Here is a 17,331-nt window from a genome sequence, read left to right as displayed (position 1 = left end):
AGATTTAAGGAAGTCTTAGCAACCACTTCAACTCAACATCTAGGTAACACATTTGTTGAGGAGCCTCCTGATCCCCCAGCTGATGAATTAGCAGGCAGCAATTAATATAGATTTTGCTACTTCAGTGTAGTTAGGTCAACATTTTCTTCCATGCCCATATTTTTCTACCACTAGCCATGCCTCTGACACTCCAGGGTCAGATGTCTGCAAGTGCAATTTGCAATTTTTTTTTACACATCTGGTGAGGGCTTGGACTCAGTTGCACTGTGGAGATGGATTGAGAAGGCTGTGCAGCACACAGGCAGCACCAAGCAGGGTTAAGGGCCAGGGAGACAGCAGGAGTGAAAGCACCAACCACCAGTGAATTTGCACCCTTTACATAAACCTACTTGCTCAGTGGGATAACCAAAGCTGCCAGACACTGTGGATCTATTTGCTTTTAGATTCCTACTAACATGGTCTCTGAGGCTAATCCACTTGGCCCCAGTCAAGTAGGCTTAGAGGAGACTGCAATCCTAGCCAAGCTAACCCACCACTTTTATTTCTCTATGATATCCCCTAAATACTCCTTCAATCTCCCTGTTGGTTCAACAGGTTGTAGGTACAGCTGGGAAGGAAAGAAGTGACAGCAATTTAATTCACCTTGTAGGAAGTCCAACTTTAAAAAAAAAATAGAAAGTAAAAGGGAAAAGGAAAGGTAGATAGGACAAAGACTTCCAGAACTTGATGGAAGAACACTTTTTTTTGTTGTTGTTCTGATTGAATAAAGAACACTGACTGGGTGGGCACAAAACAGCAAGATGAATCATAATTTATAAATTGCATATGGGCCTTTCACAACCTCTAAAACCTCCTCTCCTGTCCTTGTCACCAGCGAAGGGAAGCAAGAACACCCTGTGTGAGGAAACAGCCAGCCCAGTGCCAGGCACCCTCATCCATGGGAAACTGGCTGAAGAGCTTCAAGTCTTCAGTCCACTTGCACTTTTGTGAGCTGGGTGAGAGCATTTACTTTCAACCAAGAGAGGATGCCAGGGCACAGCTGGCATGTGGCAAAGACACGTCAGTGACTTCCATGCCTGGGATTACTGGCTTTTAGCATGCCAAATTGGCCTTCTTACAGTATTATGTGCCTTTGCATGTCTGCATGCAGAAGGTAGAGAATTAGAGAGATGAAGGATTGTTACAGGAGATCAGAGGTTTTTGATAATGCCTGGCCTCAAGGAAAGACTGACCCTTTCTCCTGAACTCTGCAATCCTTCTTTAAGTTCAGATTTTAATTCTATTCCCTTTCACTACACCTTTCACTCCTGTTGTGTTCATGCACACGTGTTTGTTTTGAACATTACTACAGGTCTAAATTTCATGCACAAAAAGTGGACAAGCACTGGTGATGACCCTAAGGTAGTTATCACAACAACCACAAGGATTAAACATGTAATTTAAAAGGAAGTAGAAGTTCAGAGATGTTTACTACATTATGACAGCTACATTTTATTTTGGTTAACTGTGTAGCAAGTAGGCTGTAGCAAGGAGATTACTCACAGGTATAGCAATGACAAGGCAATGTATGTTGTGTTTACAAAGCATGGACCAAAATGATTCCATTCCTACTCCAAGAAAATAGGTACTTTCTCTGGACAGCAGAAGCTGATCATCTGCTAGGAAACTGAGACCCTATACATAGCCACTATTACCTAAGAAAAAGCTTCACCTTTACTGGCAGTAGCTCAAAAAGGCTTTTACTTGGGGTAGCACCCATCCTACTCAGAGCCATCAGGTGAAAAAAGCTGTGATAGACCACATGGAATTGCAGGAACTATTGCTGCAGCAAGGTGAAATACAGAGTATCTTAAAATCTCCATAGCAAATAGCAACCATCCTGATCTTCCCCTCAAAACTACTATTGGTGCCCCTATTTTATAATAACATAGCTGTATATTCTGCTCTGCTGTTAACAATAGCTTTGTAAGCAAGTGTTGCAAGCCCTTATGGCTTTTTGATATGCCTATGTAGCAGCTTTTCTTTCCATTTCCCCTACCATGTGCCAGTTTACAGAAACACTTCCAAGCAGCAGATTCAGAAATAGAAGGAGTTCAAGGCCAGGCTTCACACCTGCAACCTTGAAGCTCTGGGTTGTTCCAGCCCTGAAGACCAGTCTCCTTATTATAAAGCCAAGGCCTCCTCTAACATCCAGGTTTTATGTTCAGCAAGTCCAAATTAATTGTATAGGGTTTTACTTATTTGTTGGGGACAGGAAGAGATGGGAGGAGGAGGATGGAATGTTGCACTGAAAGCTATGTAACCATTCCATGTATAACATTTTAGCTTGATGAATTAATTTACCTTAATGCCACAGTAGTTCATGCAAATTAACTTATCATTCATGTTAAGACACTGTGTCACTCCAGTTGCCACCAAAAATATCAAAAGTATAAAGTATCTCCTCCTACTCAATACAAACATACCATTCATACTTTGGCTTCCCTGAATACTTCATGGGGGCAATACAAGTCAGTACAAAGTCTTAAAGGGTTAAGTACCAGATCTAATTTGTATTTCTTTAGAATTCTACACAGGATTCTGTTTTCTAAAGCACTCTAAGTACAATATTAAGTTTACAGCAGAAACTTAATATGGCAAACAACCCATATGCCTCCTGAATTTCAGAGTGGAGGAATAGTAGACAAACACCTTAAAAAAAAACCAAAAAAACCCAAAAAAAAAACCCAAAACAAAACAGAAACACAAAGAAGCAGCCCTCCAGCCCTCCATATGATACTGCGTGCTATCTCCAGATATGTCCCAATGAGAAATTTTAATGCTTAGAAGGTACTCAAGTAAAACAAGGTATCAGCAAGCACTATGGCTGAAGAAGTAGTTTGGTTTGTTTATAAAATAAGTTATTCTGTAGTTACCCTAATTGACATGCAAGACCCATTTCTTGACCCCAGGTGTGATTTATGCAACCCATGCTGACTCTCTGTTCCCCTTATATGAATTTCATTATACTGCCTACCTTACACAGGACTTTTCTTGTCATGTTGCTCTAGTAGCCCTGCAAAATAGTTTAATAAGTTCTAAATTTCTGGCACAGAAAAACATCAGATGAAACAAGAGCTGCTTATTTTGCTGCAAGATGAGAAAAGTGAATAAAAATTAAAATAAAATTGGAAGCGAAGAAACCTGTAACTCTGCATTGCCCTCTAGAAGAAATATAAGCAGAAAGAGCTCTCTTCTGATATATAATGACTGTTCAAATGGAAAAAATAGACACAATTTCATTTTTAGAAGAATAACTTGAATAATTAGGAATAAGTATACAAACAATATAATATAAATAAGAATAATTTAGAAGGATAGACAACTCCCTGTTCTAGTTAACAGTCTTTCTGCAGAGACAGAGAGAATGCAAAGTTGGTTGTACATAGCTAAGCCTGTAAGCAGTTTCTGCACTGCTACTTAATGCACTCTAAAATTCATTCAGGTTTTAGAAGGATGGGGGCAGGGGAAGAAAAAAAAGCTATTTCCAGGAAAAAAAAATAAAATTCAAACCCCATATCTTCATTTGAGAAGGCAAGAAAACTCTGGAAAGGATCCTAATGTAAATCTCAGACAAATCTGCATCTTGCTGAAACAAGAACTTCAGGTTTCACCACATGTGAAAGTAGCTCAGAGTTCACCAGTAAGTCCAGTTCTTCTTGAGACACTTGAGATGTTGAAAAACCTCAGAGGGAAAATTTAGCAACTGGTTTACCACAGAGGAAAGAAGTTGAAAGAGAAACAGACAGTATCATCTATGGCTTAAGTTTGTCTCTCAGGAAATGAAGATCCTTACAGCAGTAAATATAATACTTGAATTGTTTGCAAATAGGTTTAATCATATAATTGTCATCCATAAGGAAAATCTATGTGCTAGGAGAGCACAGTGCAGATAATTACTAGAAGGCAAAATAAAGATTTTAATCAAACATAGTGTGTGTTCTTCAACTATTGTAGCTATCAATATTTATGCCACTTACAGCCCTTCCTGGGTAGTTGCTGCATACATTTTTTGTTCAGTCAAGAAGCTTCCCAACTGCAAACAAGACTTTAAAAAGCGAAGCTGGCCTGAGCCCTGCATTCCCAGTTCCAGCAGTGATCCTGACGCTGTTAACTCCCCGGAGCAGCTGATAGTTAAAGACTTGTTTCCGCTTTTCTAACAATTTCCTGGTTTGCATAACAATCCTAAAAGAAACAAGCTCAAGAAGTTTTCCAGCTCGGAGAGATTTTGCCTCCAACATACTTCTAGTTTCAAGGCACACAAAATATTTATATATAATTGCAATACCTTTAGAGATATATTTGTCTACAAATATATTTACATATAAATATGTATCAGCTACTTGGTTTAAAACAAGATTACCATAATTTTGCCCTATCCAGGAAATACAAAACACTGGCTTATGCCTGGTGCTTAACTCATGCCATTGTGAATAAAGAGGGGGGAGGGAAGGGGTTTAATGTTTAATTTCCTGTTAAAAACACACACAGGATAAAAATCTTCCAAAGAGCAGTTATAAAACATGCATTTGTTAGCCAAGAAGCTAGGTAAATATGGAACGAAGCCCAGAATCACTTTTATTCCTCCCCCCCCCTTCCCTGAAGAACAAAGTAGCTGAAGGCCACAGTGCACATTCTGCACACTGCATCCATTGGGCTGGTTCCTCAGATAATGCAACGATGCTGCTAGACTCCAGGTACTGAATTGCCATGGACACTGCACATGTCCCACCCCACCATTGACTGCTTTTTCCTGGCACAGCCACCAGCCCAAACACAAAATAAGCATCAGCCTGCAGTCAGGACCTACCACCAGCCCATTTCCAGCAGCACCGGATGGAGAATGCTCTATCATTGGTGAGGGCTGGGACATTACAGAGGATAATTTTTAGAAGTTGAAAGGGCAATTTTTATTTTCAGATGCCACTGCAGCTGAGTTCTATACATTCTGGAGCTGTGACTTCACCTGCAGCAATTCAGCCTTCACCACAGTTCTGCCATGCATAATGAAGAATTAGGTTATTCTGCAATTCACCACAGTAGTACTCCCAGAGAAGTACCAAATTTCTGTATGATTTATAGCAAACATAGATTTAAACAATCCTAGTTCTCCTCCTTGTTGAGAGGCCCAAACTAGACAAAATCATGGACTGTATTTAGGAGAAAATGAACATTTATAACAGTGTACCCTGTTATAATTTATAACAGCAGTAACACTGTGATCTTACAATTAAAATAATCCGTCAAATGTTTTCTGACTGATATCTTAGGGTCAAAGTCAAGGTCCTCAGTGCACACCTCACAGCATGAAATTGAAGAAGTTGTAGTACTTCTTGCAACCTTCTGGGATACACATTCAAAATTAAATGTAAACCCCTTCAGTTTTGTTTTTCAAATGAGGATAAATTTATTATTGCAGATACAGCTCAAGAGCTTTCTAAGCGTTTGGTAGCATATTATTCAAATTAACACAGCTTAAGCTTTTTAAGCAGATGCACCTTGAACACCTACTAGTCAAGGCATTTAATTTCTTATTTGATGCAAGAAAAGAAAGGCATAAAGATTCCATATCTCTCTGGTGAATTAAACCTGGTGGCAGGCATGCTGAATTTCTTGCAGACTCCTAGTAATTGTTTATTTCTGAAACCTGCACTTCACAGCTATTGTAGGTATTTTTCCTCTTTCTTTAAGAAATCAATTACTACTGACCACTGATTTAATGACAGTTCACCAGTTAATTTCATACTACTGCAGAAATTCAAGATCTTCCTGTTTTTTTTCACTTGCTAACTGGACTTTGTGCTCAGATACCATGATTCTTCATGTGAAAAGACAATTGACTAACAACATTAGGAAAGAGAAAGGGAATAGGGTGGAGAAAGTCTGTAACACAGAATGTGCACTGACTTGCCTTCTCAGTACTGCACACACCCCCAGGCAATGAAATTTCAGGAAAATGATTATGTTTCTGGCCAACAGTCAGAATATATAAGATGTATACCCTTTGCCTCACTGTATGTTGCTACTGCAGATTTCAGGCAAAAGCAAAATGTTTTTTTCTTTGCTTCTCAACAGTAAGGCAAGCTTACAAGTATTTACTGCTAGTTACATCAAGGTATTAAAGATTCAAGAGAAGCAGTAGTATTCTCCAGTGCAGCGGTGACCTGAGCCTTTAATCCAGATGAATTTAACTGTGGAGTGCATTAGCTCTTCTCATAAAAGATTTGCTTTAATTTTAGTTCTCTCTCCATTTATCTTATGGCTGTGTAATCTTCAGCAGAGGTCAAAGAGATTTCCCCAAAGAAACAGGAGCTGCTTCTTTTTTTTGAGGGGAAAAGCATATTTAAGACAGTTCATCCTACTTTTAAACATATCACAGGCCAGTACTCTGCATCCTCTTCTTTCTCTGTACTGTCCTTGCTACTTTACATGTTCCAAAGCAATTACAGAAGCATGCATGTGCATGCACACACATATACAAATGAAAGACAAAATGAAACCACCTACTGCACAGAAGATGCACAACCCATCTGCTACAAAGACTGAAATGATTCCTAACATCTCACCATCATCCAGCTCCAGGCAGAGATTGTAAACAGCCAGAGGCCTCTTAATACGTTGTCCTTGTCTTCTTGATTGCCTTGGTGGGGCATTTGGAGGAGACACTGACACAGAGATTGGCTCAGAGAAAGTGGTATCGGGCAGGGTTTTGAAAATCTGCAATCAAGAACACAAAGGGTGTTAATTATTTATCCCGAAGAGCAACCTGTGTAACGCAACTGTAAACCATTATCAAGCAACATTTGTTTTGGACTTCATTCAAAGTAAGCAGGAGCCAAAAATCCATTCCTTCAAGTTTGGGAGTATGCCGTGGGTCTTAATTGAGTGCTTTTAAAATAAATAAATAAATAAAATATGAAAATAAGCAAGTGTGCTGTCTACACATTAACCAAGCTGCAAATCAGTTAATCCAAAGACAAAACATTTGTTGCCATGCTTGCCAGCTAGGATGGAGTGAAGGGGAAAAGGAGGATACGAACTTCATGAACCAGTAACAAAAATCTTGGATATTGCTTTAGCTAGGACCTATAATTCTGCCAGAATACCCATTTTAATTTTCAAAACTTGTGATATCATTATAATATCATCCATTTTAATTTAAAAACAAAAACAAAACAAAACAAAACAAAAAAATACCAAACAAACAAAAAAACCCAAAACATACACATGACAGGGAAAGTTTTGAGGGAACAGGTTTTTGGTGAGAGATATCCATAGTTACACACCATGTGAGAATTTCTTAACTTGTAACTATTGTATATTGAGCTACATTTATATTAAATTATGATATTGACAAAGATGCCTATAAAAGGGATTGTCTTTATTGTCAATGTTTTATGTTTTGTGGCATGACCATTAGCATATCACCACTCCATACAAACACCATGCTAAACCTCATGTCATTTTTCTCTGAATTAACCAGCAATACAGATTTGCTCAGCCTGAGAGCATTTCTACTCTAACTCAGAAATGGGGTACACTCTAATGATGTTAATTTGCTTCTAGAAAATTATCACTGATGTACAACTTAACAGCAGCCTTTTACAAGTGATCATGACAGATACACATGAACAAATGGACTTAATACTTATTTCAAAGACAAGCCAGTAGATAAAGAAAAACACAAACAGTGGCTATAAAATAAAAGCCCTGTGTCTGTGGGGCCCCTTGCAGCAAATCAACATGGTAATATAACAAGATATAATGAAATGGTGTTCTTTTACTCTGCAACTTTGCCACATATCTTTATAGGGAATGTTATCAAGAGGAGACTTATAATGAATCTTCAAAGGAGAGCCTTTTATCATGCAGAAAGTATAAAGAGATGCCACAGATAACATATTTTTTTAATATTAGAGCACGTCATGTGCAGCATGAATCTAAAAGACAGCCAGGCTACTCCATAGGTGATAAAAATGCCCTAAGAGTCCTGTGGTAAGGCACTCAAAACATCATGTTATAAGAAAGTCTCCATGCCATTATAACATGACCTGTAAACCATGAATATTAGGAATAGGAATAAGATGACAGAAGAACTCAAATATACACTGGCTTATAGCTGCTTAATCATTACATTTTTACTGGAAGGGAGAGGACTCTGCTAGTAGAAAATAATCAGGAACACCATATTCCATAAAAAGTATGAAAGAATGATTATATATTGCCAAAACTGAACACCAGGAGCCTATATAAGGTATGCAAAAAGAAAGCTCCAGTGGAAATATTACCTTCCTTCCCAATAAGTGAATGTCACTGTGGTGGAGATAAAATGATGTCATCTGAACTTTACCATAGCAGTGTTGAAAAAATTGGCTCCCACTCCTTCGCATGCCTACGATCAAGGGATTATGAGAGAGTGCAAGGAACTCTCTAAAATCAAAATGTTTATAAAAAAGAAAGGAAATGGTCCAACCTAGTTCTTTCCAGTAGAGACATGGCAGTACTCATAGACAGTGACAAAGCTCTAGTTGTGCTCAGAGTGCTAAAGCCATCTTACAACACGATGCTAAATATAATAATGAAATCTAATGTGCACCTCAATGGTGCTTGGCTGACAGTCCCACACTGCCCCCTTATGTGTAAATACGAAGCTAGATTGAGCAGTTTTAGGGATAAATGTTTGCTTCTGAAAAGTTCAAGAGTAGCAAAACACTAAATGCCATATTTTCCATGGACTAAATGTATTTGGTCTCTCTGGTAAATAAATCTCTGCCAAGAGGTGTCAGCATGTTGTTTACTAAGGCATATTCCACATCTGTGTTTATTTGTACAGCCTTATCTATGCATCTCTGCTGAAATTGTGAGAACAAGAGCTGAGCTTTCTTGTATGCATTCAGGTGACTTGCAGAGGTGGCAGTAAAGTCATTAAGTGATTTTTGCCACCTCTCACAAATACTTCAATATCCCCTGCTAAAACTATTAGCATGAAAAACTAAATCACAAAAGCAAAATGCAACCAAGATAACCATAAAGGCAATCCTTACTCAGTGCCAGGCAGGCAGTAGGATAACAAATTGAGAGACAAGTCATGAATCAGAGTAGATTTCCAACTGTAAGTAGCTATGAGGTGGAAAATGTTTGTAGGTTTGTTCTGTTTTACAGGAGGAAAAAAACCTGATGCAATAAACAGGAGAACTAACAAGAAAGCAGTGAAGTCACACTCAAGTAGTAGCAGCCCAGCATTTGTTATTCCATAGTAATACTGGTAGCAGGTAGCTCCCCAGAATAGTTCTCTCTCTCCTCATAAAACAAAAGGGGTACCAAGTTCTGTCTTTCACTATTAGGATAGGCATATCACCTTTATTTATCAATTGCTGCACAGCACATCCCAGTGCTAACCAGTCACAAAGCAGGGCTGATGGCAGGCAGGATAAATCCCCTTCTAGACAAGACACTCCAGAAGGCAACAATCCCACCCCCTGTTTTATCCTCAGCTCTGCTCTCAGCTTCTTGTTATAACAGGTTGGTAGGGTAGATTGGCAGGAAACCTCTTGACAGTGCCCTCTGCTCCCTCAGCTAGGTCACTGATGAACCTACTGAATGGTGCTGGTCCCAGTACCAACTCCTGAGGGACTCAGGGCTCCAACTAAACTCTGTGACATTGACCACAGCTCTCTGACTTCTTTCTTTAACCAGTTGACAATCCACCTCACTACCCAATCATCCTAAAATGTACACAGGGGAGAAGACTAACACATGTAGAACTCAACATTTTTTCAAGCAATAAATGAGCCTGCTGTCCTAGAGAGGTCAGTGCTTTAAATGGTCTGATCTGACATGAAAGCAGAATTTAAAAGTTCATACTAACTTAAGTGGGGGAACAGAATAAAATACAAGATTAAAAGATGAGACTCTTGTTGAGCAATATAAACCCCCCATATGTTTGACCTATTTCTCCCTATGCTGTAGCAAAAAATAGCTACAAGGCTAAAGAAACCACAAACCAGCTTGGCCATACACCACTAATAGCAGCTCTGTCTACAGCAGTGAGCCCAAGACCATCCCTACATACAACCATGCTACCTCCTGAACCTGAGTCCCACAAAGACTATAGAAGCATTTCTTGAGAGTCATGAGCCAAATTCAACATATTTTGACACTGTATTCTACCAACAGATTCACGTGGCAGCAGACCAAGGAATTTTGCCAGGTTCCCCTTAATCTGCAGTAATTCAGTTGTCTGTTGGACTCTGGATCCTCAGCTCTTACCAGAGTTGATTTCAGAAATTTAAAAAACCCATGGCTGGGGGGATTTGACTTGGCCTATTCCACAAGTTTATGACTAAATGTACAGTTGTACATGGAAACATAGATGAGATTCTGTGGCTACAGAATACTGATCTCTTCTTTCTGGTCGCAAGCAGAGCTAATTAATGAATTTTAGTACGTTTGCCAGGAATCACTTTAGGAAAAGACCCAGACATCAGGTCATCTCTGTCTGCTTTGTATCACTGGGGTAATTAAAATTTCCTCTAAAAATCAGTGGGAGGCAAACAGCAAGGACAGAGTGGGATGAAAAAGAGAGGAGAAAAAACTGGAGGCTTAGTAATAGAGCTAATGAGGATAAAGTAATAAAAAATCATTAACAATCTAAAGCTGTGCCATGATTTCTGTTGCAAGAGAAAACCCCCACTCACTCTCCTAGCACCTACCACACAGAACATGCATCTATTTCCTTTGAGTACTTGAACAAGAATCAGGGTACCAGAAGTTGCTGTCTAATGCAAAGGAGCCTAGAACCTGCAAGGTCATTCAAATTCTCTGAAATTCAGCTACTGGTTCAGCTTCCACCAATCATATTTTTTAGAGGACAATATTTCTCAAGACAAGAACATCAGTACCAGTTTTTATTTGGATATTTTCCCTTCAATACATACCTGATCTACAGCTGATAAAGAAAAGAAACACACAGACACTTCAACTAATGTTCACTGAACAATAAAAAATGCCACTCACCTAGGCCATTTATACTGCTCTGCCCTTATACATTTTATGACTGTGCTGCTCCTTGTATTTCCATGGCAACTGAATATAATACATGCTGACCAAAGAATATTTTATAAATTAGAAGCTAACTGGATAACACAAGAAAAACTTGTCATCCCCATGGTCTTTTCTTGACTTAGATTCTTTTCAATATAATTCAAAGCCAATTCAGGTTAGATTTAGGAACCTGTACAAAACCCAAACCAGTGTATTTATATCAGAGACCAAAGAAAAAAAAAAAAAAAAAAAAAAAAAAAGAAACAAAAAAAAGGCCACGTGTCTTAGTGGCTCACTGTGTGCTCTTTGCCTAATAGAGTTTCTAAGCTTTTTTTTTTTTCCTTTTTAAGATTATGAAGACAGGGGCTGTGCCATTCTTTTTGCCAATTTCTGCAAACAAAGAAACAATTTCCTTCATGTTAAGTTCTAATTTTACTGTAGGTTAGATTTCACTTTGCATTTCAAGGTGAAACAAAACATCTTAAAAGACATTGTGGTAGCTCAGCCACCAGTTTTAACTACTAGCTAGTAATTGCAGCCTGTTTTTTAATGGTAAAAAACACATTCAATAAGAACAGTTCTAGATTCTTTTTCTAATTGAAAGGATTGCAGAACATTTAAAAAAAGAAAAACAAAGGGCAATTTCTGAAGAATTAGCACAAAAGTTTTATTTTAAAATTGATCTGTGTCCCAATTCCAACAATTTTTATAATATTTCTAGTGTTTTCAAAGCTTTAAAAAAACAACCCTTTGATAATTTTTTGCATTTCACTATGAACAACACTAGATCATCTTGCTTCATTTCTGGTTTTAGTTAATATGGTCCATTTCTTCTGGTTCTCAAACAGAATTCAATAAATATAATATACACACACAAGCTCTTGAAAACTAAGCAGAATCTGTGTTCAGTGTACAAAATGTGATAAAACATTATTTCTAAAATGCATATTATTAAAAAAAAACGTTTATAAGGTTTCTTATGAACAACTTTGTTAGAGTCCTTAATAAACTTACCTCCAACAAGGTTACCAACATGTCCAGCCCAACAATAGGTATGCCTGACTTGAAGTAGGTATCCTGATTTTTGTGCTCCAGTATCTGAAGCACAATTCCTGTAAAACAGGACTTGCAGCACACTGCCTTTTATGAGACTGCACAGGATTTAGATTGTGTGACACTTGGGATTTTGATGCCTGAATTCTACTAAAAAATACAGAACACCCTTATATAATATTACAATCATTATATTAAAAAAAAAAAAAAAAAAAAAGAAAGAAAAAAAGAGAAAAAAGAAAAAAAAAAGCTCAAGAGTTGAAGGATACCTGCAGCTATGTGTCCAGAGGGCCACCAACCAGAAAGCACCAATAATGCTCTTGATGCTGCCTGCACACTCTATTTAGTTACAGTGCAACAGAAGATGCAGCCTGAAAAGTAACCCACTAGAAGTCAAAACTAGAAAGAGAAAAGATCCTTGGCTGCAAGCCAAACCACAAACCCCTATAAATAAATAAACAAATCCATCCAAGACAGCCTTTTCTTCATTGCAATGATATCATTTGCTGACAGCATCAGTCTAGCAGCCTGACAACCCATCACAAAAGGGAACACTGCCTTTAGGGATTTGTGGACACTGAGAGTCTCAATCTCATACTGAAACTGGAATATCTGCTACCTGCTCCTCTAAATACAAAAGGAACTAGAGCTTTGGACAATCTGCAAATGACAGAAAAACCCAGGGAATTTTCAGCCAAACCTGATGTATCTGCAGACCCTAATAGGCACTCACACTGCCTGACTGCCTTGAACCACATAGTTCACATTTGAGCATTAATGAAGACATTAAACACAACCCGTAAAACATGACGTTACAGTCCAGAGGACAGCTGTGAAAGGATAAAAGCAAAATAAAATATATACCAAGGTTGAAAACGTGTGTCCTTTGATCGCTTGCGAACGATGAGCTTGTTGACTCAGCCTTTCTAAAAGTAGCACTTCAGATACAAAGACTGCAGCTCCCACTGTATCACATCTCACTTCACCTTTTAACAATTCATGAGGAGAATGCTCCTGATAACAGCCCATTCACTGCTATCCACCAGTCCATTTTATTCATTCAAGGAAATGAGAGAGTTAACTGTACACCAGGCTTGAAATACCTACACATTTGTCCACTGCACCAGCAGAAACAGCAAACTCACCTTCTCCTCTCTGCTCACCTACTGTAACTCACACCAAGGAGAGTAATTTTAAAAGGTTACCCTTCCCTGTTGCAGCTACACATAACAGCTTTTTATATTTCACTTAGTTACATGAAATACTTAAAATTGCAACCAAAAAAAGCCTTCAAATCAAAAGATTAATCAAACTACATACCAAGCTTTCTAAAACCTAACTTCCTCCTAGATACAGAAAATAATGCAGAAGGTAAGAGCTTGTATTTTCTCTTGCAAAGACTGTGAGAAATCCTAAGAAGACAAAGGCTGCACTCCCACATCTAAGTACAGAGCCAGGAAAAGCAGCAATCATGACCAAACACACCTGAAAGTAAACCTGATCTCTCCATCTTCATATAGAAACATTCATAGACACAAATACAGAAATAGAAACACATATGTGTCAAGCTGAGTTTTCTACTAAATTTATGAACAGGAATATAAATAATTATATATTGAGAATAAGAACCTACAGTTGATCCCATACCACACTGTCATTATACAAAGCATCAGCATGAAATGCCAAGATCTTGGCAAATGGTGCTGTCCCAGCCTCACCAGTTTTTTCTTCTCCACAGGTTTTCTTGCTGCCATTACAGGTATTTATCTCATCATCTCATCATTGCTTTGTACAATATTGTCTGCTCCTTGTTCTTGTTAAAATACATGTACATGTATTATGTATCATACTGCAAATGACTGTAGGGTCTTTGGAGGCAAAGAACCTATTTTTCATCTGTATGTGCAGCACTCTCTGCAATGAAGTATTGCTGCTTCATTAGTGTAAATGGTATGCACAAAAAATATTGGAAATACAGTATTTTCAGATGACTGCTACACCTTGTTTGTTCAAAAAAATCTGATAAATGGTTTGAAATACACTGCCCAAAGCAAAAGCTTACTAGAATTCTGAAGAGTTTATACAAAAGCATAAGCACATATTGCACTATTATCCACCAGACAGGATGGTGTCCTGATCAGTTTCACCACTATAAAGAAAAAACAAGTTTCTAAGTTAAATACTTGACTTACCACTGAAAGCTACAATGAAGTATAATTCTTATGGCACACAGCTTCTATTTAAGACTTCACTTTTTAAAATTTTCAGGAGTTTCCCCCCTCTTCATGCCCCCTGCAACATTTAACAGGATATTTACTTTGACAAACACAATTTTATTTAAGAACATCCATTTTAGCATTCTTCATTAGGACTTCAACTTTGTCTCCTCCTCCATCTGTGCAAGCACAGCACCCTGACCATCAAGACTGAGGCAAATACCAGGCAACTGAATTCCACTCCCTGATAACAATTCGTCTTTACTTACTTAGGAACATTGCTTGTGGGCACTGACGATGCAATCTATGCCACTTGTAAATTTCATACAAAGTCGAGGGAAGTTTCCCCAAATTAACTGGAAATAATATAGGCAAATGAAGAAGGCAGAAGACCTTGTCCATACAATTTATAAGTGCCACATATTCATCGTTGAATGCTTCCCTCAGTGCTGCCTCTGTGCAATCCTAAACATCCACAGGTCTGTGTGACCAATGTCCCTGTCCTTGAACAGGCAGGGGTCACCAGTACTGAGGTCATGATACTGAGGACACAGCTGTGCTGGGCAGGACACATCTCCAGGACGGAGGATCACCCCCTCCCTAAGATTGTGCTCTGTGGTGAACTTCCCACCGGCTGCCACAACAGAGGAGCCCCAGAGAGGAGATACAAGAACTCCCTGAACCATCCCTCAGCTTTGGCCATACTGACTGCCATCAGGGATCCCCTCTGGCCTGCAATCAGGAGACATGGAGACACCATCCATAATGCTGCTGCCTCCTTTGGGAACACACAGAAAATCAGTCTCGAGGAGAAAAGACAGCACAGAAAGATCTGTGCCTTGGCTGTCCCCTCACAGGACACTTTCTGCTCGGCCTTTTGCAGCCCCACTGCCTGGCCCACATTGGCCTCATCAGTCATCAGCAAGTGTGGGGAGAGACCTTCTGAAATCTTCCTTCATGAAGCCAAGACATGATGATGATGATGATGATAATGATGACAATGATGATGATGATGATGATATTTATTGTGCAGCATCTCAACAGACTGCTTCTATCCCTGAGAACACGACTTGTTTTGATTTTCTTTTTTAACCTAATAAGGTTACTCACAGTGCTGTGTTTTGTTTCTTTTGGAGCAGCCTAGCAGCATACCAATCCAGATATTGATCCAGACTCAGCTCCTTTTAATGTCATCAACTGCAGTCACAAACATGACAGGAGATTTGATGTACAGTCTTCCTACCCTGCATCGACTACATTAAGATTTAGAAAAAAGTAGTCTTTTAAACAAACAAAAAGGTTTACAGTCAGTTTACTACCTGTGCATGTCTCACAGGGAAGGGCTTCCTGCTATCCACAAGGCAGAGAAAGGGTTTAAAGAGTTTGTACACACTGCAGCAAAATGGAAGAGTTGATAAGACTTTCACCAGAAACCAGGATGAATTTCTTTGATGTGCCTGCTGCCCCTTCTGCTCTAAAGTCAGCCAATCATTAAGGCTGTAATTTCAATTAGGCAATGTACATAAGGCAATGTAACTTCAATTAAGTACAGGAATACTTTCAGTGACACTTCTGATTAGTTACATGCTTAAACTTAAGCACATGCTGAGTACCTTCCTGAACTGAAGCTCACATGTTTCTTCACAAATTCTGCCGTAACGGAGATGCCTTAATGTCATTTTTATCTCCTTCAAGTCAAATGCTTGTTGACTTGAGAAACCTTCAGCTTGGGGAGGCTTCACTGCACCACAGGAAACCACTGCCATTACAATGCATTGCTTCTTGGTCTTCCATTGCAGCCACAGGCAAAGCAACATGAAAGCTGAAACAAGTCCTCCTTAGTACTTTTCAAATCTCACTTTACCAGGACTGTATCCTGAAGCTTTTACCTGCAATAGAACTGATTTAAACATGGAATGATTGTGGAGACTCGTGTCATACCTGACTGTGCCACTCCATACCCTCAAATGAACAACTGACTCCACCTGCTTCTATTTCTTCTGTCTCATGAACACTGCACATTCTATGCACTGTAGTATGTTTTAAGATTAAGATTTTCTAAGTAATACAACCTGAAGTTGATGTTGGCTTAAGAGCACAGTGGTATTAAATTGTCCACCTCCTTTTAATTTGAAAATAATTTTAGGAGTGCCTAAAGTAAGAAAAATTAAAACATTTCTATCTCATAAAAAATATTTTGCCAAGAACTGTTATGACCAAACAAAGCTAAAACAAACACATAGTTTGTCTAAAGTCCATAAAATGTTAGCCCCTTATAAAAACATTACTACAGAAAAGAAGCCAAAAGAATATCTGCTTTGCATATAGGACCTCTTGAGTTTTCAGAATGAATGTCTTAGATATAATTTTGCCTACAGGTTGTCTAAATCCTAAAGAAAGTTATCTTTTACTATGCCTATTCCCATTCAGCAGATTCTGGCTTCCCAGTTTCCAAAAGGGATTTCTGTCTAGCCCATCCCTTTTTGCTTCTAATTTTCTTTCATGTAATGTTCGTCATCTTTCTGTTTTTGCAGTCTTCGTATTTGTACTCACTATTCTTTCCTCTTTCCTGTATGCTGGTTTAAATATTCCACTCCCACTGAGATTCTTATTCCAACATCCTCCCTCATCTTTTTTCACTTTTTAGATTTTTTTTTTTAATCGTGGTGGTTTTTGTTTTGGTTTGGTTTGGTTTTTTCCCTCTTAAAATATTCAGGGAATTGAGAAACCAAAATGGCTCACATTACCCCTGAGGCATCTCTAAATGGCAAATAAATAAGCTATTTGAATAGTGACATTCATTCTAATGAGATGCCATAACTTTATAACAAACAGCAAGATGAACACATGCGGGCTCTTCATGCTGCCATGGAGTGGGCTGCCCTTTGCCCTTAGTCAGAAAAACAGACCAGAGGATCTGAGATGTCCAGGATTTCTATCCTAAAAGAAACCCTGGAAAAAAAAATTAATTCATACCCTT

The 17,331-nt window shown here is 38.6% G+C and overlaps 1 protein-coding gene across 1 annotated transcript in view; it reads right to left on the bottom strand.

Annotated features, from left to right (window-relative positions):
- ARHGAP10 (Rho GTPase activating protein 10) overlaps nt 1-17,331 on the bottom strand; it is a 140,484-nt gene that overhangs the window by 31,277 nt on the left and 91,876 nt on the right. The window contains exon 19 of the mRNA XM_030450803.1: nt 6,606-6,756. Within this exon, the coding sequence (XP_030306663.1) occupies nt 6,606-6,756 (151 nt within the window). The remainder of the gene's footprint in view (nt 1-6,605; nt 6,757-17,331) is intronic.

Source organism: Calypte anna, chromosome 4B (genome assembly GCF_003957555.1).
Source record: "Calypte anna isolate BGI_N300 chromosome 4B, bCalAnn1_v1.p, whole genome shotgun sequence".
Classification (NCBI taxonomy): domain Eukaryota; kingdom Metazoa; phylum Chordata; class Aves; order Apodiformes; family Trochilidae; genus Calypte; species Calypte anna.
Note: the sequence above shows the minus strand (reverse complement) of the source record. Positions and strands in the feature narration are given on the sequence as shown.